Genomic DNA, 27,150 nt, shown 5'->3' on the forward strand with positions numbered 1-27,150 from the left:
TAAGGCTTGCCCCACTCACGGGTTCTAACAGCTGGAAGCAAGGCCAGCAGCTCCTGCTCACGCACCACAAGTTCATTTTCCCTGCATGGGCTGGAATCCAAGACTCCTGGTGGAGGGGAAACCACCCGCCTTCCGGTCAGCGGACACGGTTCTGATCAAAGCCTGGCTGCCAGGAAGAGTCCATCATTAAGGTTCTGGACTCACCTGGGTGCCCCTTGCTGCTGGAGACAGTGGCCACTATGTGGCTGGCCCTGCACCAGGCGCTTCCTCGTCCCTGCCTCACTCACTCTTCACAACAGCCCCAAGAGGAAGGCAGAGCCGGTCCCTTCCTACAAGTGAAGAGGCTGCCTTGGGTAAATCAAGGCAGGAGCCCAAAGTCACAGCGGCAGCAAGGGACGAAGCTGGGTCTTGAACTTGGGCCAGAGAGCTCTGGACCCGTGTTCTCTTCTCTGCCCTCAGCTACCTGCAAACTATTCTCAAGGGTATGACGCCCAGACTACCAATAACAACGGGAGCCAGGGCATGCAGAAGGGTTTCAACCAACAAGAAGGCCTGGCTCTCCCCATCTCTGGCCGCTGCCCCCACTGTTCCACTCGGTGTTCTAGCAGGTCTACCCACCAGCACTCACCAGTATCACCATCCTCTTGGGCCCTGAGCTCCCACAGCACATGCTGCCCCTTCATCCTCACAATGAACTTCTATTCAGCCTTCAAGACCCAGCCTGAATTGCCCCTTCTGAGAAGTGCTTGCAAATCCACTTTGTCCTGTCTGCTGAGTTGGGCACTTGGGCTCTCAGAGAGCCCTGGGCACACTGTGAGGCAGCAGTGAGCTGGCCTGTCCTCCTCCCCGAGACCACGAACTCCTGAGGGCAGGAGTGTTCCACTTCTGCTCTTGCGGGCCTCACAGAAGTGTTCCATAACACTTGTTGGCTGAATCGTGGCATGAGGGGGAGTGAGGGGTGGCACGTGAGTGGGGCCCAAGGACTCAGAGACTTCCGACAGGCATGGACGGACGAGGGTGTCCAGGAGCAGAATACAGCACGGAATATAATGACTTCTAAGCACTATCCAAATACATCTCTATTTTCTGGCAGTGTCACCCTCCACCACAGATGAGGGAACAGAAAGATCTCAACTTGCCTTGTGTACCCCACCACCTCAGAAGTGAGAAACCGGATCTCAAGAAGCCTTGCCCAAGCTCCTAAAGCAGGCCAAGGGCTCAGCCCGGGGGAGCGGGAGGCCGGATTCCTCACCTCTGGGCTGCTGCCCGAGGCTGGCCAGCCTGCCCCCGCACACCTGATCCCAAATGAACCCAGAGGCTATTTAAAGGCCTGATCCAGCCCAGCCAACAGCCAAGGGGCCACATTTAGGAAGTCACAGGCCAGGCCTGATGGCTGGGCCCTAAGTGGCTCAAGAGCTGCCACTACTAATCTGCCATGGTGACCAGGAACAGCGATTGGGAACGTGGGCTGACAGGCTCCAGTTGCCAGGCCTGCCACATGCACTATGAGCCATGGGACCCAAAGCAAGCGCATGTCCCTCAATCGTGGATCCCTCCTTCCTATGACAGGCACAAAAACAGGGCTGATGTGGGGATCAGACATGACGATGTATGTGAAATACCCACGTAGGGTGCCTGACGCCCAGCGAGGTCAGCTGCCACGACCATCATCTCTTCAAGTCCCTGGAAGACACTGCTCAGTCCAGCACTCACTGAGCATCCACCAAGCAACAGGCAAACACTCATTTCCAAGGGGCCCTCCTGACCCCAACAAGCACCAAAACACCAGAGGGGAGGCGAGGGGAGGGGAGGCAGAACCAAAGAACCAACTGGCTCCTCCCCACTGCCCTCAGGACCGCAGCCCCCAGTGGGTCTCTAGGGTCCAGAGCAACAGGAAGCCCGCCCAGCAGCGTCCTCAGGAGGAGGGAGGCTGGGGGCCACTCACTCCAGGCAGGCAGATGCCCTATGCACTCAGCACATCGCCCCCCGCTAAACTCTGCCTGCTCCTCCGGCTCTGCTGTGGTCTGTCCAGCTTCGCAGAAGACCCGCCTGTTTTTCAACTTCACCTGACTGGAGGAGGGTGGTGGACTGAACCGTGGACCAAACGTCAGGTCTGTCCTGCTCTAACTTCTGCATGTCCTGAATTTTATCTAAACTCCTTAGAAGTTATTAAGAAACCCAGAGAGACACAAAGTCCAAGCGGGAACGGAAGATCGAGGTACTCCAGGTGTTCCTAGTCAATTCCCCGAACTGTGATGATCCCCACTCACCACGTGACGTCTGAGGCCTCGCACGGCGCCTGCACAGCATCCAGGGCAGTGGCTGCCAGCACACCCCTCCCTCGAGGACCCCCATTTCACCTCTCCCTGCACCCCCTTTGTCTCCACGACCCCACCCCTTTTATTTCCTCTTTCCTCGTCAAGGCTGAGGTCCTGGAGGCAGACAGAAGTGTTCCAAAGCCAGATCCATCTCCTCACCAACTGGGATGCTGGACAGGTCATTAACTAATCCTCAGCTTTCCCATCCGAAAAAATGAAAGGAACAGTGGCTGCTCAACCTCGCAGGGCCACCAGGAGGCTTAAACGTGATGCAGCTGGAGCTTACCACAGTTCCCGGCATGGGGAAGCTGCTCCGTACACACATGGTTATTCCTGCTCGTTTAGCAACCTCACTGTGCACTTACCATGGGCCACATCATGGGTGTGTGAAGGGCCAGACAGTAAACATTGTTGGCTTTGCAGGTCCTAAGTCCCTGTCACAACTACTCAACTCTGCAGGGACAGCAAATCAGCCACGGACAACATGTGGATGGATCGGGGTAGCTGTGCTCCAGTACAACTCCACTTCTAAGAACCGACAGTGGGCTGTCTTGGAGCTGAACACGGTGCTGAGCACCGAGGACTCAAACTCGAGGTCATGAGGCACAGCCCGTCTTTAAGGAGCTCTCAGTGTGGGTGGGAAGCATGTGGGAAAATGCACCATCACAATGCCACGTGATAAGCACTGCCTGCGGGTAAGAAGGGGTCTAAAGAAGTGTACGAGAGGCTGGGGACACCGTCCGTAGAGCCTGGCCTGCCCACCCCTCATCCTGGCCCCACGATGGGGGAGATGTCCCTTGGAATATGACTCCTGAGCTATCTTACTGAACCTGAAGTTGCGAGCTGGGAGGAGAGAGCTCCACGGGGACCAGAGTAGGGTGAGTGCCAGATGAGGGGCAGAGTATGGGTTCTATCCCAAGAGCAATGGAGAGGAGCCTGAGGAGCTCCCAGAATGGCCACTCTGGCAGCAGGGCAGAGGGATGTGAATGAGGAGAGATGGAGGCAGAACGGCCAGTTCAGACGTTTGTGGAGGGCATTCTGGAATAATCATAATATTATTCCTGTGCAGGCACTGGAATGATATGAGCAAGCAACAGCAGAGAAGGCCAGCACAGCAGTGGCTCTCACTCACTCTACCACCTGCCTCGGGCCAGGGACATGCTGGGAGTGGGGAAAATGGGCCCTAGAGGAGGGGGAGTGCCTGGGGCTGGGCGGGGTGGGGAGAAAGAAGAATCAAGGTGGACCAGGCTCTGGCTTAGACACCTGAGTAGGTGGATGGTGACTCCAGTCTAAAGACAATACAGGCAGGTCTGGGGGAGGAAGGAGACCGTGGTTTTGGACACAGTGACCTTGAGATTCCTATGGACTATTCAATGGACTGAGGTCTGGACGGCAGGAGAGACTTAGCTTAAAGACTAAGATTTGGGACTTGTCAGTCCGGGTGGGTTCACTAAAGGAAGGAGGCAGGAGGCAGAGAAGCCATCAAGAGGGGAGAGCAGAGCCAAGGGCTGGATATCCAGGGTGGGCAGAGCAAGCTGATCAGAGAAGGCATAGTCAGAGATGCAGGGAAGCCAGGCCAGTGAGAAGAGAGGGGTGGCCAGAGGAGGAATTAGCCAGAAGTGTATGGAGGGCCACAGAGAGGGCGGGCAAAGGCACGCAACCCTGATTCTCCAGCACGGTTTTGGGCTGGGCGGGGGGTGGAGGAGGCGGGTTAGAGGTAAGACCACAGCTGGTATTCTCCTTCAAACAGGCTGGGCTGTGAAGGGGAGGAGGACAGGGTAGCTTGAGAGGTGTGGGGCACAGTGGGAAGGGTTTTGTTTTGTATTAATTAAAGGTGGGAGCATCTTGAAGATCCTAAAGATCAGACTGAAATCAACACACCTTTCTTGAGCACCTTTTCCTACTGAACCTGAGCACTGTGGGGGATGTTGTAAGGGTGCAACACGTGTGCGTGCGTGTGTGTGTGTGTCTACATACTGTACTCCAGGACCATAATTAACCCAGCTCCTAACTGCCTTGCCAACAACTCACCCCCACACTGCATGGATCGGGTCCAGGGGGTCCCCTCTCTGTGGACAGGGGCTCGCTGGATAAGCTCACTGAAATGTGATCCTAAGCCACACGATGCCAGGGCACAAGGGTCTCAGAGACCCCCAGACTACCCATCCTTCTACAGATGGGGACAGGGCTTGCCCAACACCCAGAAAGTGGCATGGCAGCTAGGACTGGGCCCTGCTGGCTCTCCATCTCTCAGACTACCGTTTATTTGAAGCCAGCACAGCCCGGAAAGCAGTAAGTCACAGAAGGGCGAGACAAGGCCCACCCTGTGCTCACCCTGCTCAGGACACACACAGCACCCACACACCTGCCCTTTGCTGCTGGGAATTCCAGCCAAAAATAAACCACGGGACAAGAGGAACCTCTAGGCAATCTCTTTCTGCCATTGTCCTGCCACCTCGCAGCCCTCTGGACAGCAACCCCCACAGCCTGGCAGCAGGGAGGTGGGACAACTGTTTGCAAAGAGAAGCCAAGGACCACCCGGTGCAACCCCCACACTTCCCACTGTCCTGAGGGATGCCCACAGCACTCTCTTCTTCTTGTTGTTTTAACTCTTATGTAAACTAGACTAGGAGCCACACAGAAGCTGCCAGAAGTTTAAAAACAAAACATGGAAATTTGTGTTCCATATTTTTCTAACCAAAATTAACCTCGCCCTAGCCCTGAACCCCAAGCCCTTTATCTTTTCCTCCCACGTGGCACTCACACACTCTCCCTTTCATGATATGCATCTATGTGTTTTTCAGTGGTGAGAATGGATAGGCTCTTGGGCCACCTGTCACTCCTCCTGTACCTAGAAAAGTGTCCCCTACACAGCACATGTCCACAGTGTGAGCTGGCACCAAAGTGACAAACACGCCCCTCTCTCTGCCCATCACAGCTAACACTGTCTCAATTCCGGAGGAGACAAACATCACGATTCGTCCCCATTCTTCCCCCCAGACCAGAAGTCTTTTCATTGCTGAGCGATGGGTTTTCAGTTGACTTGCAAGACGATTACCAAGTGCCTTGAGTCTGCCAGGCCCCGGGCACGCAGTCAAATAAGACCCAGTCCCTGCCATCAGGGGCACGAAGTCCACGCTACAAGCCTCTGGCCACGCTGTGCCCACAGCCCTGCATCAGTCCTGCAAACCACCCCCTTTCACAGGGGGAAGCCAGCAAGAAGGAGCCTCAGGAGAAAAGCACCCCATCCACCTCTGACTGTGGCCCTCAAGCTTGGCAGTGCATAAAAGCCACCTGGGAGAGAGCCTGTAGAATGCAGAGTTCCAGGGCCCACCCCCAGGGTCTAGGTGGGCCCCAGGAATCTGCATTTCGAACAGGCACCCTCAGTCATTCTGATACGATAGATACAGACCACATCCTGAGAAACGATCTAAGACTTCCAGGGAGCTGTTTCACGGCTTTAAGCTCATTAACATTTTCAACTGCTTCATTGCTAAATTGATGTTAATCAGGTATCAGCTTATCCAAAACATTTAAGTCCCCAATTACCTTTTCACCTGGGACTTTGTCCTCCCCCCAGTATTTGATCATGAAAAATTTAAAACATACTGAAAAGTTGAAATAAATATATTGTGAACATCACGTACATACCACCTGGATTCTACAACTAGCATTTTACTGTGCTTGCTTTATCACAGGTGCATCCATCTATCCAGCTCTCCATCCACTTTATTTTTTGGACGTATACACATCATACTTGGGTCTTTTCTCATCTAAGGTTTTATCACGTGCAGGTCAATCTCAATTCACAGACTCATTTCTGCACGGCACTGTGCTTTTAATTGCTTAGCAATGATTCCTGGAATCTTGCGGTGAATCCCTTGGAAACGTCGGTCAATACATCCCGGAAAATCCAGTTTTTCATATAAAGCTGGGCACATTTATTTCCTGAAACACAAACACGGGCCCATCAAAGTCACCTGTGCGTCAAGACAGTGCTGCCCCTGAGAGGGGTCCACTCGGCACTAGAGGGACTTGCCGGCCCAGGCCTGGGCCCCTGCGTCTGGGGCTGGGGGGGGGGGCACCTCAATCCTTGAAGGCCCCAAACACTCCCTTGGTCTCGTCCCAAAGCAACCTGTGTCTAGGTCTCTGAGCTGCATGCCAGGTTAACTCCAACCCACACCTGCATGCTCAGGGAGGCAGCTGGCCAGGGGAGGCCCGTGCAGGTTCCTGAGAGGCGCGGGCTCTGGCACAGCACAGCAGCAGCCGCCAGCTCTGCAAATGCTGCCCAGTGAGAACCCCAGATATAATCCCGCCAGTAAGTGTTTATCCAACACCTCCTACTGGTGGACGCTGCTCTAGGTGCTGAGAATGTGTCCACGGCCAAAGTAAACACAACCCCTGTCCCAGGGGGCCTGTGCCTGTGAGTGCAGGGAAGCTGCAGGAGAAAGTGAGGCTTGAACGGCAGACTCGGGGCTGCATGTGAAGCCGGGTGACTCTTGACGGTCAACCTGCCCGAGCTCAGCTCCTCCTCTGCATGGCAGGGAACCTCTACCTGGCAGGGCTGCGAGGCCAAACGAAAGGGCCTGCACACAGAAGGTGCTCTCCTGATGCTCAGCCCCTCCCAGCCCTGGGGCAGGCAGTGGGAGTAAGCTCAGTCAGGCTGACGGAGCAGGGCCTGCCCAGGCAGATAAGAGGGGTGCTGGTTCCAGGTGGGCCCTGGCTCGCTGGTAGACCGCTGCAGCCCACAGCATCCTGACACCCCTTCTGACCTGTTCCCCACAAGGCAACCCGAACAAGCTTTCTGAAATACAAACCACACCGCTCCCCTCATTAAAACACTCTCAGAGTTGGGGCCTATGACCCCCTCCAGACAGCTGGCAAGGCTGTTGAAAGTACTCCAACCTAAGGATGAGTGCACAAGCATTCCTGTCCTCCGCTGTCATCTGAGCCCTGATGTTACAGGCATCTGAGAAGAGCGTGCCTCATCCTCTCTATAGTGGCCTGGACTCTGTGGCCCAGGCCCAATTCATCAGCCTGCCTTGGCCACGAAGTGTCTGCAAACCCACGTGTGTCACTGCCTGCCCCCGAGGAAATGTTTCACGCAAACACATGCCATTCCTCCTGTGATTCATAAAACTCAAGCAAAATGTAAGGTAACTTTTCACTATGAAAATTATTAACCAATATGAAAAACATTGCTATTACTACACAGAGGCATGGAATTTGAGAATATGGAAGAGGAGTCCCCCTGGGGAAACCCCTCTAAAAGTCAGGAAGCTCCCTGAATGCAGGGAGCACGTCTCGTGTCTAGAGCCCCTACTCTGGGTACAGGGCCTGGCACCAGGCAGGTGTCTGCATGACCAAGCGAGTTTGCTTGGACAAGGCCAGGAATGAACACAGAGACTAGAGACTAGATCCTGAAACCCACCCCCCTCCATGGGACAGAGTACTGGGGTGAGATGTGGGAGGCGCGCTCGACCTGTGGTCCTGTCTGGGGGCTGCATAAGGTCCCGGATGTGCAGGAGGGGCTGCTGAGGCTGCAGGTGGGGGAAACTTGTGCATGACTGTCCCTGATTCTCCCGACTGTGGCATTTCCAGGAAGCGATGAAAAGCCCCGGTATGGGTCCATGCCCCAGAACCTGTGTGCACTGGGGATTTACACCTTTCTCCAACAGCAGGGCCAGTGGACCATTTCCAGGACAAAGCCCAGAGCTGGTCTCCCACCCCACTCCTTGCTGAGGCTGCTTTCTCGCAGCACCAAGGGCACCTTCTCCACAGGGAGTAGGGCAAGTGACCTGTCACTGACATTCCTAGGGGAACAGACACTCCTTGAGTAGTTGGAGGAACAAACAGACCCTGGACCACAACCTTCCCCAACCCGTCTCCACCTGGCCCAGGGACCCAGGGCCCACCTGCAGCAGGAGAGCACGTGGAGGTCTTCGGCCCAACAGCCCTCCCCAGGCACGCCTGCCAGCAGCTCGGCAGGAGGCCAGAGCAGGAGGGGGCAACATTATGCTCCCCAGCCCTGTGTGGAGTCCCCTTGAAAGCCTCCTGGCCGGTAAGACGACGTGGGGATGACTTCTCACCATCGAACACGCCCACTCGGTTTCACCCAGCTCACTGAAACCACCCCCAAACCTCCTGGAATTGGCAACAGGGGCAAAATTCCCAAATCCTCAGAAAAGAGGGTCCCGGAACCCATTGCTGACATGAGGCAGTTGAGGTAAGTGGTCAAAATATCATGACCCCCTGGGGTTTTGGTTTCTGTCCCTGCTTAGCCCTGATGCCCTTCCGTGCACCTACCCAGAACCTCGGTGTCAGAGCAGGCTACACAACGGAGGGCTTACTATGCGACTTGCCCAAATATTAGGTATTTCACCCCTTTCATCTTAAAACCTCACCAAGTAGTACAATTATCTCTGTTTTACAGATGAGGAAGCTGAGTCCTGGCAAGATTAAGGCACAGAAATGGCAGGAAGTCGGAAAAAAGAGATCCATGAACAGAAGGTCATCAGGGTGGCATGAAGTGGAAGAAGGAAAATCCTAGAAGGAATCAGTGTCCTTCTTCCCCTAACCACATTGCTTCTCCGCACCCACATGGACACCTCGGGATGGACGAGGAGCAGAGGGAGGCAGACGTGCAGACAGGCCGAGGTGCTGGGAAGCCATCAGCTGTGGGAACCTTGGGGCTCCTCTCCCCAGAAACCTCCGAGGGCAGAGCAGTCCCTGCGTCCTTCCGGGGAGTCCGCAGTCGCCCTGCCCTGCCTGCCCCCGGGCTCACCTCCATGCGGGCCTTGTAAAAGTCCACATCGTGCAGCTTCTCCTTGCAGCGCACCAGCTCCATCTCCAGCCTCTCCACGCGGTTCGCCTTCTCCCTCAGGGAATCCAGCTCGTCGCGATAGGCACGGGCAGACCGGGCGTCAGCCGCCAGCTGGATGTTCTGGGGGGTAGGCAAAGGCAGGGGACTGGCTTAGGGCATCCCTCTTGGGGAGGAAGAGAGAGCCAAGTGCCCACATTGTGGTGCTTCCTGGATGTCCAAGGAGAAGCCAGTTTCCAGTGGCCAAGTGGCTCCATGTGCAGGCCACTCTGTGGGGTCCCCACATGCTGTCACTAAGACACCTGGTCATCCCCACCACAGTTCTCAGGACGACTGGCTCTCAGGCAGCGTTGCTTTGAGCAGGAAGGAAACAGAGCTCTTTCCTGGAAGCTCCCCATGTTGCATTCCTGAACCTCCGGACCAGTTACCGGGGCATCCCAGCCGCCACCACCCCCTCCACACACACGCACAGGCCTTCGCGCTCACCTCCTGCTTGACCTTCTGCAGCTCCAGCACCAGCTGATCCACCTCATGCCTGGTGTCCACAAGCTGCTCTGTCTTCTCCTCCCTGGGGGTGATTCGGGGGACGCGTGGTGAGAGGGCTTCCTTGACGAGCACCTGGGAACAGCCCACCTTGCGAGACCACAGCCACGGCAGGCAAAGAAAAGGGAACCTGGCTTCTGGGCTGAGGAGGGAATCTGGATGTGGGGTTTGCAAAAATGTTCCCGACTCAAAATTTTTCCTGTTCTGTTTTTAAGTTTTCAATGACTGCCTCAAACTACCTCCACCAGACACCGGGTTTCCTTGTGAGGGTGCGGGACAGACAAGGAGACCCCAGGCGCAGCTGCATGACTCCACAGCCAGGCAGGCGCCAAGGCCCACTGGTGGGGAGGTGAGGCGGGCAGCTCCCGAGATGACAGGCAAAGTGACATTCTCCAGCTGCAGGAAAACGGGGGAACAGGCTCACCAGATGGGGTGAGCTGCATCCTCCCTCCGCCCAAGAAAACATACCAGTACGTGGTCACTTGAGGCCCAAACTGGGCTTGAGTGTGGACGGCAGAAGCCCTAAAGACCTGGTAGATCCCCTCCTCATGCAGGCTCAGGAGGGAGGTGACTAGCCCACGTTCAAACAGTGACGGAGCCCAGAGCAGAGCCCAGCTGACTCTGGGGCCAAGTCAGAGCTCTCCTGCTAGCGAACCACACGACAGACACATGTCTGAGACACACCACACAAAAGCAAAAAAAGCCAGCCCGGGGTCATCGGAGGACTCACAGCTCCTGCCTGACGCGGCGCAGCCTGGCCTTGGTGTCCGCCAGCTCCACGGCCAGGTGCTGCTTGTCTTCACTGGAGAGGCTGCTGGTCGGGCTGGGGGTGGACTCGGAGCTGGACGACTTGACGGGGCTGGGCGGGTGCTGGGCCTGGAGGTAGTCCCGCTCCTGAGTGAGGTCCACGATCAGCTACAGCAGGGCAGGAGAGAGGGCAACGAGCCGGGGCTCAGCAGTGGGCTCCCGTGCCCAGCACAGTGCCGACACTCAAACTCGGTGGAAAACGACCGAAAGACAAGAAGAAAGTAAAAGAGAAGACGTCAGCGAGACAGAAGTCAGGAGGGAGGCAGGAGAAAGGTGGTGCAAGTTTTCAAAAAGAGATGAACTACTCAGTGGGAGAGAAAGGAGCACATGAATGGAGGAGGGCCCCATGCCGGGCATTTTGAGGTGCTTCTTTCCTCCCGCAGGTGTCTCTGAGCAACGCACCTCCGTGCACTCGTCTCGCTCGTCGATGAGTCTCCGCAGGTGAAACACCATGTTCCTGGAGAGGGCCTCCAGCTCCTCCGGGGCCACGTCCGGGAGCTCCAGCCACTGCAGGTCAAACACGTTCTCCTGGTTGTGGGTCACCTGCGGGCGGGCACACACAGCAGGGCGCTTCAGAGGCAGGGCAGGGAGGGCTGGGGGCCCCGAGAGCACCCCCTCCACATGCCTGGTGGCGGGGTCCCAGCTGTCTCACTCCACTGACAGGATGAGCCCCTCACTGACATTTTCTGTGACAGGCAGGGGGCACCTTAAGCAAGCGCAGGCAAACCCTCTTCAGCCGGCCTCCACTAATACAGACCACGGGCTCAAAGAGGACATCGATGTTTTTTTAAAAACCAGAAAGCACTCCTTACAACAGAGCATTTCCCTTAACGGTCTGCAGATACGTTTACTGGAGCACCATCAATTTACAACACAAAGAAGGCAGCCCGGGTGGTGGGGGGGTGGGAGGGTGAGGAGAGGGACCTTATGTTATTTCTTAAAATAAAATCTAATGCAAATATGGCAAAATGTTAAAAATCTTAAGGCAGAATGTTGAGTACGTAATAATCTTGTTATTTGGGGAGGAAATATGTTATAATCTACAACAATTCTCATCTTAGCCTGTATCTCACTCCCACGGGCCACCTGAGCACCTGGTTTTCCCCTTTCTGTCCCCTGTGGGCGGAGGCCCGTTGCTTTGGCCACACTGGGCAGCCTCTTGATGGACTCTGCCAACCTCACCTTCTCAACTCGACCCCCTCTGATCTGCCATAGGGGGCAAAAGATCCAATTTTGAGTCCTCACCCTCTCAGTTTGGGAAGATAAATACTAGCAATACGCAGGCTTCAACAGGGAAAAACAAAAAAAAAAAACCCAGGGCTATCCACTCAGTAGGCACACCAACAAAGTTCGCAAATTTTTCAGTAAATGGAGGCAGAGAATAGCTAAAAAACAAAACAAAAAACCAAACAACCAAAGACAGGGCCCTTCCATTTCTTAGAGGACACTCACTTTTGACACAGGGATCATTCAACATCCGCAAGCCAATCAACATGATCCACCACATCAACAAAACGATGAATAAAAACCACACGATCATCTCAATAGATGCAGAGAAAGCATTTGACAAAATCAAGCGTCCATTTATGATAAAAACTCTCAATAAAATGGGTAGAGAAGGAAAGCACCTCAAGATAATAAAGGCTATATATAATAAACCCACAGCCAACATCATACTCAATGGGGAAAAACTGAGCATCATCCGTCCGAGAACAGGAACAAGACAAGGATGCCCACTCTCACCACTCTTATTCAACATAGTACTGGAGGTTTTGGCCAGAGCAGTTAGGCAAGAGAAAAGAATAAAAGGAATCCAAATAGGCCAATGAAGAAGTGAAACTCTCACTGTTTGCAGACAACATGATTTTATATATAGAAAATCTTAAAGAATCCATCAGAAAACTATTAGAAATAATCAACAACCACAGCAAAGTTACAGGGTACAAAATCAACTTACATAAACCAGTTGCACTTCTATAATAACGAACTAACAGAAAGAGAACTCAAGAATACAATCCCATTTACAATCACAACAAAAAGAATAAAATAGCTAGGAAGAAATTTAACCAAGGAGGTGAAAGACCTATACAATGAAAACTGTAAGACGTTATTGAAAGAAGTCGATGATAACATAAAGAAATGGAAAGATATTCCATACACGTGCACTGGAAGAATTTTTAAATACAGTTAAAACATCCATACTACCTAAAGTAATCTACAGATTCAATGCAATCCCAATCAGAATCCCAATGACATTCTTCATGGAAAAAGAACAAAGAATTCAAAATTCACATGGGGCAACAAAAGAGTCCGAATAGCTAACGCAATCCTGAAAAAAAAGAACAAAGCTGCAGGCATCACAATCCCTGACTTACAAACTCAAAAAAAACTACAAACAGCATGGCACTGGTACAAAAAGAGACACACAGATCAATGGAACAGAATTCCAAACCCAGAAATAAAACATACATCTATGGACAGCTAATCTTCAACAAAGGAGCGAAGAACATACAATGGAGAAGGAAAGTCTCTTCAATAAATCGTGTAAGAAAAACTGGACAGCCACATGCAAAAGAATGAAAGTAGACCATTATCTTTGGCCATACACAAAAATTAACTCAAAATGGATCAAAGACTTGAAGGTAAGACCTGAGACCATAAAACTCCTAGAAGAAAATATAGGCAGTACACTCTTTGACATTGGTCTTAGAAGGATCTTTTCGAATACCATGTCTTCTCGGACAAGAGAAACAAAAGAAAAAATAAACACGTGGGACTTCATCAGACTAAAGAGCTTCTGCAAGGCAAAGGAAACCAGGATCAAAATGAAACAACAACCCACCAACTGGGGGAAAATATTTACAAAACGTCTATCTGACAAGGGGTTAATCTCCAAAATACATAAAGAATCACACAACTGAACAGCAAAAAACCACCTGATCAAAAAACGGGCCAAGGTTGGGCCGGCCCACTGGCATAGTGGTAAGTTTGCATGCTCTGCTTCAGCGGCCCAGGGTTCACTGGTTCGGATCCAGGGCACGGACCTACACACCACTCATCAAGCCATGCTGTGGCAGGCGTCTCACATATAAAGTAGAGGAAGATGGGCACAGATATTAGCTCAGGGCCAATCTTCCTTAGCAAAAAGAGGAGACTGGCAGCAGATGTTAGCTCAGGGCTAATCTTCCTCAAAAAAAAAAAAAAAATTTAAAAAGGAAAGAGGATACGAACAGACATTTTTCCAAAGAAGATATACAGATAGCCAATAGGCACATGAAACGATGTTCAACATCACTAATCATCAGGGAAATGCAAATCAAAACTACACTAAGATATCACCTTATACCTGGTAGAATGGCTATAATCACCAAGACAAAAAATAACAAATGTTGGAGAGGGTGTGAAGAAAAGGGAACCCTCATACACTGCTGGTGGGAATGCAAACTGATGCAGCCACTATGGAAAACAGTATGGAGATTTCTCAAAAAATGAAAAACAGAAATGTCATATGACCCAGCTATCCCACTACTGGGTATTTATCTAAAGAACTTGAAATCAACAACTCAAAGAGATTTATGCACCCCTATGTTCATTGCAGCATTATTCACAACAGCCAAGACGTGGAAGCAACCGAAATACCCATCAACTGATGAATGGATAAAGAAGATGTAGTATATATACACAATGGAATACTACTCAGCCATAAAAAAGACAATACTGTCCCATTTATAACTACACGGATGGACCTTGAGGGTACGATGTTAAGCAAAATAAGTGAGAGAAAGACAAACATGGTATGATTTCTCTCATATGCGGAAGATAAACTAACATGGACAAGGAGAACAGTTTAGTGGGTACCACAGGGGAAGGGGGCTGGGGGGTGGGCATAAGGGGTGAAGGGGCACATTTATATATTGACTGATAAAGAATAATGTTGAGCTGAAATTTCACAATGTTATATAAATTATTATGACTGCAATAAAAAAAAAAAAGACACCCACTTTCTTAACTCTCCCCGTCTTACAAAGGAAAAGTTGGGATTCAGCTGATCTGGGATAATCAGGAGACATCTGATCCCATGGTACAGTGCACCTAAAGGCACAGAGCTAGGGCCTGCTCCACATCAATGCTTGGGAAAGGCCTTGCATGTCTCAGGGGGTTCAGGGGCGCAACACCACCCACACAACAGTCACCCAGGGAGCTTCTAATTAAAGGCTCGTGCCCTCCTCCCCTGATTCTGACTCAGTGTGTCTCTCTTGTGGGGCCCGGGCCGCTGAAGGTTTAAGAAACAGCCAACTAATTCTGAAGCCCAGTTCCCACTGCCAGCCACTGAATTTGATCATCACGTAGGACTCTTGGCTGCATCCCTTCTTGGTTGTTTTTTTTAAATCCTGCTGGCTGAGTAGCAAAGAACTGGCTAGTCTCAAGGACCTAATCCCCAGATAGATACAATTTCAATACACACAGACACGCAGGCAAAATGAAAAGGCAGAATGGCTCTTAGGCTAACAGGTGGCCGGTCACCGACAACGAACGGTGGAGAATATTTACTACAATATTGACTTTCTCCTGATGCCAACGTTGCTGGACCCTCTACCCACAACAAGCCACATCTACCTCCTGCTTCAAATCGTGAGTCAGAACCCACCACCCCACGGTGCGCTGGCGGCTGTGCAGGCCCATCAGCCTAGCCGCAGCCCGTCCCTGCACGGGTGTGAGAGGGTCTGTGTTCAACTGCCCCTGCCAGTTCCACACCTGCTCTTACGTGCTCCTGCTCACGTCCCTGTCATGCATTTATCCCCTCTGGCCAATCAGACTGAAGGCTGAACCAGATCTCCTAATTAAAACACACACGCTTCCTTTTGGAGGGAGGGTGAGGGCGGAAGTCAGCGGAGTAAATTTTCAGGTGGGTGCTTGCCCAGACAGGCTCAGTTTCCAGGGCAATCACCTTCTCAGTTCATACCACCGCTGCCAAGGTCAACGCCAGGGGCGCTGCCCTCAGTGCAAAGCCCTTCTGACCCCTCCCCCGGGGCTGAATCTCTGCAGACAGCCCCCTGGGACTTGTCGGTTTTTTCAAGTGGTGTCAGCTTGTCTCTCTGCCATGTCACTGAGAGAAGCAGAGACTCTCTCTCCATAAAGATCAACCATTCGAAGCAGGCTGACATTTGCCAGAATACATTTTCAGGGCCTGTAAATCAAATTCTGAGCCTAAATCACTTGACAGTTTTTAAAAATAGTCTCAGTCCATATTAGGCAAGAAGAAGCGGCAAGAGAAGACTTGATTGAGGTGTTTTTTTTTTAAATCTTTATTTTTACTCTCATTTTATTTTAGCTTGCTGGTGGCTACACCTTTCCAAATAGAATCAATTTTTCTGTGGAGTCTGAAACCCAAAATTAGCAAAATCGTAAAGGGGTGATGTATTCTTTAAACTTTTTGCTGGTGGAGAGAGCCTGCCAGGGGAGTGCCGCCCACAGCCAAGCCCACAGAGCCACACACCTACCTCCTGGATATGGGCCACGATGCCGGCTTGGGTCTCAATGTCCAGCTGTTTGATTCTTTCAATAAATTCCTCTTTCCTCTCACACTGTGGAGGGTCACACGTGTTAATCTTAGAAGCATTCTGCGAGTGAGGGCCACCTGTGGCCGCCACAGACACGCAGTTTCAAAATGAACCACCCAACTCACCCGGGGCTTTCTCCTTTATAACCGAGAACACTCTTGTCCTACCAGCCCTTCTACTGAGGTTTCTCTGGAGGTTGCTCAGACCGCCTACATCTGAATCACTGGGGGATTTGTTTTTAAAAAGCCCAGCGACTGAAAACACAGGGGGTGGGACACACAAATGTGCACTTTGAACAAGACCTCCAGGTGATTCTTGGACATGTAAAGATGGACAACACCTGGCTTAAGACAGGAGCGGCAAACTTCACCTGTCAAGGGCCACGTGGTAAATTTTAGACTCGGCGGCCATTCGGTCTCTGTTACAACCACTCAGTCCATTGCTGCAGTGTGAAAGCAGCCACAGATGAAACTTTACTTACAGAGATAGGTGGCGGGTCAAATTTGGCCCACAGGCTGTAGTCTGTTGATCCTTGTTTCAGATGTTCCTATACTGGGGACAATTTGCTGATGGCACGTTGGCCTGAGGGAGCCCCACCTGACCTCTTGCCCAGGTGCCCTGGTGCTAGAAAGCTAAGACGCCACCCTAGATGGTGGTCATTTCTCTCTTGGGAACACAGTGACCTTCTGTCATGTGGGGCTGAAGGCAGCTTCACTTAAGGGGCGTTTTATCCCCGGAAATGCATACACATGATGGCCAAGCCCCTGTCCAGCCCCCGGCCCCTACCTGGACGGCGCAGCCCAGCACCAGCAGCAGCACCTTCTTGATCTCCTCCATACTCTTCCCTAAATCAAAAGAGCAACGCATTTAATTACACACAACTGTTCATAAAATTTCAGCGACACATGTCTGCTGTGAGGGAAAAAAAATGATCAGATAAGCTAAAAAAAACATCTCTCTACCCAGTGGTATCCACTTAGGTATACACACGCCATCTGTTTTCTACATATGGGCTTGTTTACTTTTTAAACCAAGTGAGAATTCTGTACATAACTATTTGTGGCCTTTCCATTCAACAATATCAGAAATATCTTTCCACGATAATCAATGAACATCAGCATCTCTTTTTAGCGCGTGTGGTACACAAGCACAGTACAACAGGACGGATAATTCCCATAGGAAATACTGAGTCGACTCTAACACAAGGCTGTATACACATGTACCTCTTCCTAACACAAAATTTCAAACAGAGAAGGGAGAAGAGTGTCACGAACCCCCATACGCATCAGCCAGCTTCATGTTATCAACCTTCCGCACATCTTACTTCATCTCCCTGCTCCCTCTTCCTCAGTTTCTCTGTTTGGCTGGAGTATTCTAAAGCAAATCCCAGACAACGCATTCCCATCATTTTCGATGGTCCCATGTTTTGTACAAAGGCCACAAACTTATACAACCAATTCCCTTCCAGAGGTTCAGTTTTTCCATATTTTAATCTAAATGATGCTACAAAGAACATCTTGGAGGCTAATTCTTTATGCACACTCTTATTTCCCTCTTTAGGAAAAACTCATCTTTTAAGCTTTTCCTATGGCCAAATTACCATTTTACTCTCACAACCATTATACAGACAAGCCCCACTGCCACACACCCAGACCAACACCGTCCTACCACTCTTTCTCAGCTTTGCCAGTTGGATAGCCCAAAGAACTGTTTCATCATTTTACGTTGTGTCCCTTTGATTACACTTGAGGCCGAATGTGTCTTCATCAGTTTATGAGTCTTGACCACATAAATAAACAAGAGTCAGGATACCAGGGCTCCAGACCTGGCTTGGTCACCAGGAGCCCCATGACTAGGACAAGCCATACACGCTGTCTCCCAGCCTCAGTTTCCACATCCAGGAAATGGAGGCAGCTGGTCTGAGTGACATGCAGGACAGCTTTGAGGTGAAAAATCCTGTGGCTTTGTGCACTTTTCATTATATGCTGCTCTATTTGGTGGAGAAGGGACATGCCAGAAATAGCATCGTTTTCTCGAAACACTCGCCAATACCCACTTGCACTGTGTTAAAATGGCCCAGAGTATCACCAATGACCCCTGGGATGGAAAAAACCCAAAGTCATGCCCCAGACGCTAGTGCTGTGGTTCACTTCGGGTCCTTGGGTGTAAGGCATGAATGGAGTAACGTGTGACCTCGGCCTAACACCTCTCAACTGAGAAATAGCTAAAAACGGCTCTTCCTGAGATGATGACGGCACGGTCAAGTCTCAGAACGGGGACTGGGCATTCGCTCGACTGAAACCGCATCCCCCTTCCCGCCTCCCAGCCTGAGGGTGGGCGGGAAGGGACGGGGTGCTGGAACGCAGGGTCCCTGCAGAACATTCAGATCCCACGCTCTGAGGAATAAGGTTCAGTCTTGCGCATCAATCTACTGTGGTCAAACCCTTCCCTTTACTATTAAGTGTGGAGCATCATCAGTGTTTGAAATGCAAAAACTTCTGAGGTTTTTTCTCTTGAGGCCTTTTATTTGGCCCGAGAGGCTCTAATCCATAGACAGAAATACATCCCCACAACACTCACTTCTCGATGAACGCTGAGCTGACCATCAGCCACATTTTCAGATTTGACAAAAAGAAAAGGCAACGCCCATCTGAGTACTAACAGCCTCCAATCGGTCTCGCCAAAATCTCCGCCAGCCATGGCGCTCGCGCGCGCCCGCCCACGTGACCGTCCTCCCCTCAGTCAGTCCCCAGATGACTGGCAAGCGCGCTGAGCCCCCGGAGGACGGAATCGCTGCAGACCCCTCGGAGCGGCCGCCGCTCCTCCTCCTACCGCGCGGTTCACCTGCAGAGGCCACGCACCTGGGGCTGCAACCAGCGGAGCCGACCCAGGAGGAAGGCGCTGGAAGGGCCTCAGACGAGCCCAAACATCAGGCAGAGTTCACATGGTGAATTTTGTGCACTCCGTGCACAGCAAAGCCCAAAGGATCCAATTATATCATACTTTAGATCAATTTAAGCAACTGATGATCCATTTCCCCAGCTCACAGCAGATAAAAGAGCAAATTAAAAGTGGGAATGAGTGCTAGACAGGCCTGCTGCTAGTGGAGAGAGCTTAAGCCAGTTAAACCCTGTGAGCGCTCGCGCCTACACACATAGACACACACAAACACACACACACACACACACTCGCGCTCCAAACTACATTCTGAGGCTCTTCAGTGAAAGAACAAAGGGTTCTGCTCCCCCAGCACCCTGCAGTTACACACAATGACAACCGTGATTCATTCATTCATTCATTCATAAACACACATCCGACATCAAGGAAAAACTAAACGTGACCCAGAGGACTGCTCGAAAAGCATGGAATCCCTGTTTGCTAAGTTTTGCAACAGAGCAGGGAAAAAAGGTTTTAAAGGTAGGGAATTACTTTGAGAAACATTTTCATGGAGAAAGTTATTCAAAATAAACCTTTTGGGGATGAACGAGGTACTAGGAAATTCACCTCCGCCCTCCTTCACATGAAGCAGCGATGTACGTGCTGGTGCTCACCAGGCTAAGCGAACAAAAACATTTGCTGCTAACAAACGCATCCTGTGATTTTTACACCTACACAGATTCCTAGGAAACTTAAAAAAAAAAAAAGAGAGAGAGAGAAGCATAATTTTCCTCCTGTCTCACGGGAAGCTGATGCCCAATTTCTCAGGATTTCAGTAGAAGAACTTCCATTATTTTCCTAAGTCTTCCAGACTGCGGGTTTTGAGTAGTTTCAAAACATATCAGAAGATTCTCCGCTGGGTGCCTGCCATCAAGATCAGCTCAGGGACACAGTCAAGCAAGGAAGAAACAAACCCACAGAAACTCCCTCCCAAGCACCTTCTATGTGCTAGGTGCCTGCTGGGAACGTAACCGTAATCAACACAGGCCCCTGAGCTCAGACAAAGAAAACCAGCAACTGTAAAAGGCTGAAGACGCTACGGGAACGCAGAGGAAGGACGTCTAGTCTGCAGTGAGGATCAGGCGAGGCTTCCCCAAGGAAATGATCTCTGAGCTGAGGTCAAGGGTGAGGAGAGATGTGCGGGGTAGGTCAGCCAAAGCTTTTCAGGCACAGGGAACAGCACTGCAAGGCTAGAGGTAAGAGAACGTGGTGTTTGTCAAATTATAAATGCTTTGTGGTTAAGCTTACTAGAGCGGGTTTTCAGAGAGTAGGGGAGGGGAACGAGGCCCTGTGGATTTCTGCACTGAGTGAGTCACAAGCAACCAATGGGTCGGGGAGAGTCAAAAACATCAGACACCCTCCTCATCCACCCACAACCCCGGGGGAATCCCACAACGGCCTGAGCTAATGGTTGAGGCTAAGAAAAACCTTACTTACTTCAGTACCTGCTTCCTGGAGTCTTGACACAGAGAAACCCACGTCAGCCTTTCTTAGCAGAAATGGAATGCACTTACGCTGATCTAAGCTAAACATAAAGCTACGGATGTTTGCAGCCATCAGCTTCCAAAACAGAAGGGGAACTATCTGATATCGCACGTGTTAAGGGTAGACACGGGGATAGGAATGTAGATGGACAATTAAAGTAAACCAACCTCTAAAATGTGCAGGTTGGATTAGATCAGAGTTGGAAAATTCTCTGCCTTTCTAGTCTCGTGTCAGTGGCAGACACGGCTAGTCAATCACGACACTTTCTTATTGAGCCTGGAATGAGGCCTCAGAATCCTTCTGAACACAGTCCTCGATGGCCACTGCCAATCAATGGATGTTGGCCCATGAAACAAAACCTAGATTCCATGTCTGGTACATGATCTCTAGGGTCCTTTGTCGCTCTCCTCTTTGATTCTCTAAGATGTAGCCATCTGAATGTTCACAGTTCCTGGTCTCCGGATAAGGAAAATAAATCTTGACGTCCATAAATGATCACATAGGGATGAAGGAGGGGGTCCATGCAAAGGCAGGCAAACAGCCCTCCCTAAGAGGGAGCTCTTTCTGCCCCAGACTGTACACCCTCTGCCTTCCTGAGGTTGGAAGGCACAGTGATTTACCGTCAGAGCAAAGCAGTGACTGACTCCACTGTCCTGCGGTCTCAGCTCTGTACAACCACAGAGGCCCCGGGTCCCCAAGTTGCCACCCAGGCTGACGGGTTAAACCTCACAACCTGGAAGGACTGACCCAATTCAGCAATTAATTCGCCCAGCCCACGTGCCCTTCATTCCTCACATCATCACCACCCTCTAACATGACATGCTACCGCTGGACTGACTCCCCACGGCAATCCCCAAAGGACGGGACTGCCTCCAGGGCACAGACAAGGAGAGGCTCAGACAGGCCGAGTCGCAGAACCAAGACCTGATCCGAGGCCCGTCATCGAACGCATCTGCTCCCGCATAACTCAGTACCACCCCGTCCCCCGGAAACCATCATCACTTATTCCATTTCCTCCCAGGGCAGGCCTCGATCCTATGGAGCTTCTCATCCCAGCACCACAGTGCAGTTGTTTAACCAGTGTCTGCCGACTGAACAAGTGACGGCAACTGTCAGCATCAGGTCCCCGGGCAGAACAAAGAGAACCCCTTTCTTGTTGGGATGGAGATTTTATAGGTATACGTATATATAAACCATTTTTTCTTAATAATTCTACATTCTACTGACCTCTGACTTATGTGCCAGAGTCAACTACTAACTGTACTTTCCCTGGCTTCTTATTTAAAAACCAGTCATTTCATAAAGGTGACTATGGGGCTGTCTCATTGATCTGAAAAGAGAACTGCACTGAACACGACCCCGCTTCTCCTCAATGGGTGATGACACCCCAAGGCTCACCCACAGGGGTACAGCTCTGTGCGCCCTCCTCGGGGCTCTGCTTACACCCAGAACAGCTGGTTATTATTATTTTAACAGTCAGGATCACCTTGGGTTCCAGGGGCACTGCCAAGGAGCAGTGTGGACAGTGAATTCCTCGGGGTGGGCACACAGGGACCCTCCATCATCCCTGTCCCAGTCCATGGGATAAGAGGCTGGCACCTCTACACGCCACCTCAGCCTGGAGAGCAGCTCCTGTAAAACCCTCACCTCGATTTCTTACACCAAAAACGTTACAGATGTGGCCCCCACCAGGCATTAACATAACCAGGCACTCTCCCATTTGTTTAATTAGTCATTCAACAAACGTTTATGAAATGTGGACTTGGGCAGGCATCTAGTCACATATCCGTGTGAAACGGTGCAGGGGTTTTCCGAGTTCTCTCTTGACTTGACCAGTGGCCCCCTATCCTAGCATCTCTCCATCACCCGCACCAAATATGGCCCCACCCCCGGGAATCCCAGCACCGCTGTGCGTGGGCAACGGGAAGCCTGTGCCCAGACGACAGAAGGCAGCTCTCCCACGTTAAGTAGAACAATTTGAAACAGCCACCTCAAGCCCCTCAGACAGTGTTACCACCAAAAATGACTCATCAGCCTGCCCAGGCCGCCGACGCTGAGAGCTCATCCGTTCCCCGCCACCAAATAAGCAAAGAGCAGAAAAGATGAACCAACCACAAGAATTCAGCTTGCCACCCAGCGATGGCACCGACTCTAGGCAGGTGGTGGCACAGGCAGGCTGTGATCTGAGAAAGGGTCCCTCCCAACCACCAGGCGGAAAACTCAATGCCCCAGATCCCACCAGTGAACACAAAGACCTTTGACAAACAACATCTCGTCCCTCCTCCTCGGGCGGCCGCGGCCACAGAGAACAGTCCTGCCAGAAGCCATGGCGTGGTCACCGCAGCCAGGGGAGCGTGCTCTGTGTACAGACCATCGCTAGGAAGTTTACGAAACAGAGCCTGGTATCCAGGCAGATCCCCGGGCTGTTCAGGAGGCCGGCAGCTGGCCATGCTGGAAGGCTCGCCTGTGCTTGGTGTGAACCAAGCTTTTCACGGTCCCAGAAAGGCAAAGTGCTAGCTTTCAGCTCAGGGCCCGGCAACCCCCTGCATTCCAGATGGACTAGAAAACTCATTTCTGAGTCCAGCAAGCAGCACAGAAGGAAAGGAGCAGCCCAGAGGCCACGTCATTTGAAATAGCGTTTGAGAGCTACTTTTCAATTGAGGTAACAGTTTATAACTTTACACACATTTCAGGGGCACATCGTCATATTTTGATTTCTGTGCAGATTACATCGTGTTCACCACCCAAAGACTAATTACCATCCATCATGTGACCTGTCAGCCCTTTCATCCTCCTCCCTTCTCCCTCCCGCTCTGGTCAGCACCAAGCTAACCTCTGTACCTGAGTGTGTGTTTGTTGTGGTTCTGAACCTGCTCCCTCGAGGATGAAACAGGAAATATCAATAGGATCAAATGCCTGCAAGATTAGGTTTTCTTTACTTTTTCCCTCCTCATTCAAAGGACCTAGGGTTTTTGCAAATGCAAAAATAAAAATATATATCAACAAGATTAGAGCATTAAGGAGAAATGAAAAAAATAAGGCCGGGAACAAGAACACAAAAATGGCTCATCAACACCTCCTGGCAGCCCCTCGACCCACCACGTCCGCCACGGGACGAGCGGCAGGGCAGGGAAGATAGCGCTTTCATTTTTTGACAGAACAGCCTCAGTGGCATGAGGATTAAGACTGTTCCTGAGAAAGCAGGTTCTGTGCCCTCCTCCCCGGCTGCCACGGGGGCGGCAGCGAGCATCAGGCACGCCGGCCTCAGAGGTTCCCAGTGGGTCATCCAAAAGCAGAGCCGTGTGGCGTGGACTGTGAGGGACGGTTCCCACGGGACCTGGAAAGCACTTCAAAGAAGCAAGTAAACACCGAGAGGGTTAAATATTAAATTGCAAGGAGCGTTAGGAGTTTCCCTCCGGCCTTTGAAACCTAAACTTGAGCTGTGACAGAAGACTTCCGCCCTGCGCCCTGACCTGCCACTCCTCCTGGGACGCCCTGCACACCTCCACTCCTCTGAGCGTGACCCGCCTGGGACACCTTCCCTCTGCTTCTCTGAGAGTTCCTCAAGGCCTTGCCCGCACACCGCTGCCTCCTCCAGGAAGTCTTCCTGACCTGCCCCAGCTGAATTTGTCACCCACTTTGCACTCTGTGGAGCATGCGTACACCGCTTTTCATACCGGACAGACGCAGTTAACAGATGCTGTCTGTCTTCCCTGCCTGCCTCAACGCAGATTAGGGGCTTCTTGTGCCTATTCATCTCTGGGGCCGCTGGACCCGGGATGGTGGGCATCTGGCAACAAAAACTGGAAGAGAGGCATGGGCTGAGCTCCTCGGTGAGCCTCTGGCCAAGGGGCAGCCAGCTCGGAGGAGGAAGGGTGCGAGGGCATTCCGGCCTTCTGTTTGGGAGGGTGAGGAATTGGCTCTCTGGTTTCCTCAGCCAGAGCAGCAGACAGAACAGTGGCACTCAGCTGAGACATCGGAAGGACACCTGCAGCATCTGTGGGCACAGAACGCGCTGACTCCTCACGCTGGAAGGAAGAACGCGCTGACTTCTCTGTCGCTGCAAGTCCCTTCTGTAACCACCATACGAGGAAGAAAACCAAGGACTGAGGGCCAGCCCACTGAAGAGCAGTTAAGAAAATCCCCAAGGCTCTTCTCAAAGGCTCCAGCTGGGGGCCGGCCCGGTGGCACAGCGGTTAAGTGCACACATTCTGCTTCAGTGGCCCGAGGTTCTCCGGTTCAGATCCTGGGTGCGGACATGGCACCGCTTGGCAAGCCATGCTGCGGTAAGTGTCCCACATAGAAAGTACAGGAAGATGGGCACGGATGTTAGCTCAGAGACAGCCTTCCTCAGCAAAAAAAAGGGGAGGATTGGCAGTAGTTAACTCAGGGCTAATCTTCCTCCAAAAAAAAAAAAAAGCTCCAGCTGTCTTCACAGACAGGACCCTGTAGCGTGTGCATATGAGGTCAGCCCCTCCACGGACCTGGGAATCTTGCCTGACATTTAGAATGCAAGGAACAGCAGGCAGAACAATGACAGTGGCCTGTCCTCCTGCTGGGGACCAGAGACTGACTGCCTACATATACAACCATCTGCACAATTTATGATGATAAACACTTCTCTTACCCATGGGACCACATGCTGTGTGCCTCTGAATGAATTCCCTCCCTCTCTGGGCTGGGTTTCTGCGCCTATGTGGCTTCTTCCCTTGTGTTCTCAACAGCTGAGGTGGCACCAGCGATTTCCAAGTCTGAAAACCACTACTGCATTGGCTACAAACGTTGGAAGAAAAACCCTCGCTCTCTTCCAGCGTAACTGTTCTATGATTCATCGCAGAAATTAATTTGCTAACACCCTGGCTTCCTGTCAGACAGATCTAGTCTTCTCTGTGTGTGTGGCACAGTGACAGGCCTGGCTGCTGAGAAAGCAGAGCTCAATGGACCGGGGAGCTGGTCTAGTTCTGGGCAACACCCTCCCTCATTCTACAGGTGAAGCAGACATCGCGATCTCGTGGTTTCATACGACTTCCTATAGAACATACTCTCCAAAAAGCCACATAAAGATGTTTAACGGATGTGCCGCTGGCAAGATGGTGGGTGAGCACGGTTTTCTCCGGCCTAGGGGAGCCACACACACGGTGCCGGGCAGAGATCGACTCTTACTTGACCTTGACCACTGACACCTAACCTCTGTAGCTGTGAGAGCACGTGGTTAACACTGCAAGGAGCACTAGCTTGAAGGAGCAGGGAAGCGGGGAGAGGACAGAGAAGGAGACAGAGGTGGGTCTCCAGCACTTCTGTTACTTCACTGAGCGCCCACTATGTGTCAGGAACTACTCTAGACACTTGGAAGACATGGGCAACAATAAAAAAAGGAAAGCCAAGATTCCTACCCTCACGAGAGGTTACATCCTAGGAGGAGAATAACAAGCAATGCAACAGACATGAAAACATAAGTAAATTACATAGCGTACTGGAGGGTGATCAAAGCCACGAAGAAAGGGAAGGCCGAGCAGGATGAGGACTGCAGTCCTGAGGGACAGGCTGCAGCCGGAAACAGCAAGGTCGGGGGCTGCACTGAGAAAGCAAGCAGCATTTGAACCAAGACCTGAAGGAGCTGTTCCTGTGAGTATCTGAGGGACAAGAGTTCCAAGCAGAGGGAACAGCCAGTGCACAGGCCCTAGTGCAGGGAGGGTGGGGACAGAGAAGTGACATAATCTGACTAACTTTAGAAGAGCATTGCTCCAGGGTGCTGTGATGAGAACAGTCTGCAGGGGCAAAGGCAGAGCGGGCAGCAGGTCAGAAGCTACGGGGGTTCGTCAGCAGTAAAAGACGGCAGTGGCTGGACGCACGGGGGCAGCGGGGGCAGGAGGAGGAAAGAGCTCAGACGTCCTGAGGTAGAGCCTGAAGGATCAGGCGTGGGGTAAGAGAGAAGGATGAGATTTGGCCAGCAAGAAACAAAACAAAGGTCACCCTACAATACTCAGTGCTTGGAGCCTGCACACGGCCCAGCGACCAGGGAGCAGGCTTCCGGGCCAGTGCCATCATGTGAAAGTGAGGGAGGGGCTCAGAACAGGGTCCTGCAGGACCCCAGGCCTGGCTCCAGTAAGAGGGATCTGTAGTAATGAGGCAATGGACAGACACTTCCCCAGGATGGGGGGTCCAGTTCAGAGAGCTGAACCATGAAAATTCAGAGAGACGATCCGAGGCCTAAAACAGAAGATAAGAGAATGAGGATTTTTGACCCAAAGGGGTAGATTTTAAAACCAGGAGGAAAGGTTTAAAAACCAATTTAAAGTCTGTGAAGGGCTTATCTCCCATTCATTGATCTGTCACTGAATCTCACCCAGGGCAGAAAAAGAGAGAACATCCTTTTGTCCGACGGGTGCAGGAGGTCAGCAAAACATACAGAAAACCTTCATAACAGTACGAGTCGTGACAGGTCCCTATTTTAGATCAGAGGAAGGGGAACAAATGGTTGGCATCTCAGGATCTTTTAGTGTCATGTGTGTTGTGGGGGGGGGCGGGTGCATTAGATGTTCTCCTGGGATCTGTCCAGCCCCTGGCACCTGACTCCACTGTGCTTGCTGCATTTGCCAAGGCCAAAAAATAACCCAAAACTGTGAAACGTTATAAATAACAGGACAGTGTCAACATCAGCCAAAAAGAGCAGAGGCGT

General features: G+C 51.6%; 1 protein-coding gene across 6 annotated transcripts in view; it reads right to left on the bottom strand.

Moving 5' to 3' along the window:
* The window catches only part of CCDC88C (coiled-coil domain containing 88C), a 132,532-nt gene that overhangs the window by 49,409 nt on the left and 55,973 nt on the right, over window positions 1-27,150 (bottom strand). For 3 of the 6 annotated variants that reach the window (XM_070594429.1, XM_070594428.1, XM_070594432.1), the window contains 6 exons: window positions 16,836-16,894; window positions 15,990-16,073; window positions 10,891-11,031; window positions 10,412-10,596; window positions 9,625-9,706; window positions 9,103-9,261 (listed from right to left, as the gene is read on the bottom strand). In XM_070594429.1, the coding sequence (XP_070450530.1) occupies window positions 9,103-9,261; window positions 9,625-9,706; window positions 10,412-10,596; window positions 10,891-11,031; window positions 15,990-16,073; window positions 16,836-16,894 (710 nt within the window). Of the gene's footprint in view, window positions 1-9,102; window positions 9,262-9,624; window positions 9,707-10,411; window positions 10,597-10,890; window positions 11,032-15,989; window positions 16,074-16,835; window positions 16,895-22,726; window positions 22,820-23,312; window positions 23,430-27,150 lie in introns of those variants that run through there. The other 3 variants (XM_070594433.1, XM_070594431.1, XM_070594434.1) reach the window with 3 other exon arrangements.

This window comes from Equus przewalskii, chromosome 25, assembly GCF_037783145.1.
Source record: "Equus przewalskii isolate Varuska chromosome 25, EquPr2, whole genome shotgun sequence".
NCBI classification, from domain to species: Eukaryota; Metazoa; Chordata; class Mammalia; order Perissodactyla; family Equidae; genus Equus; species Equus przewalskii.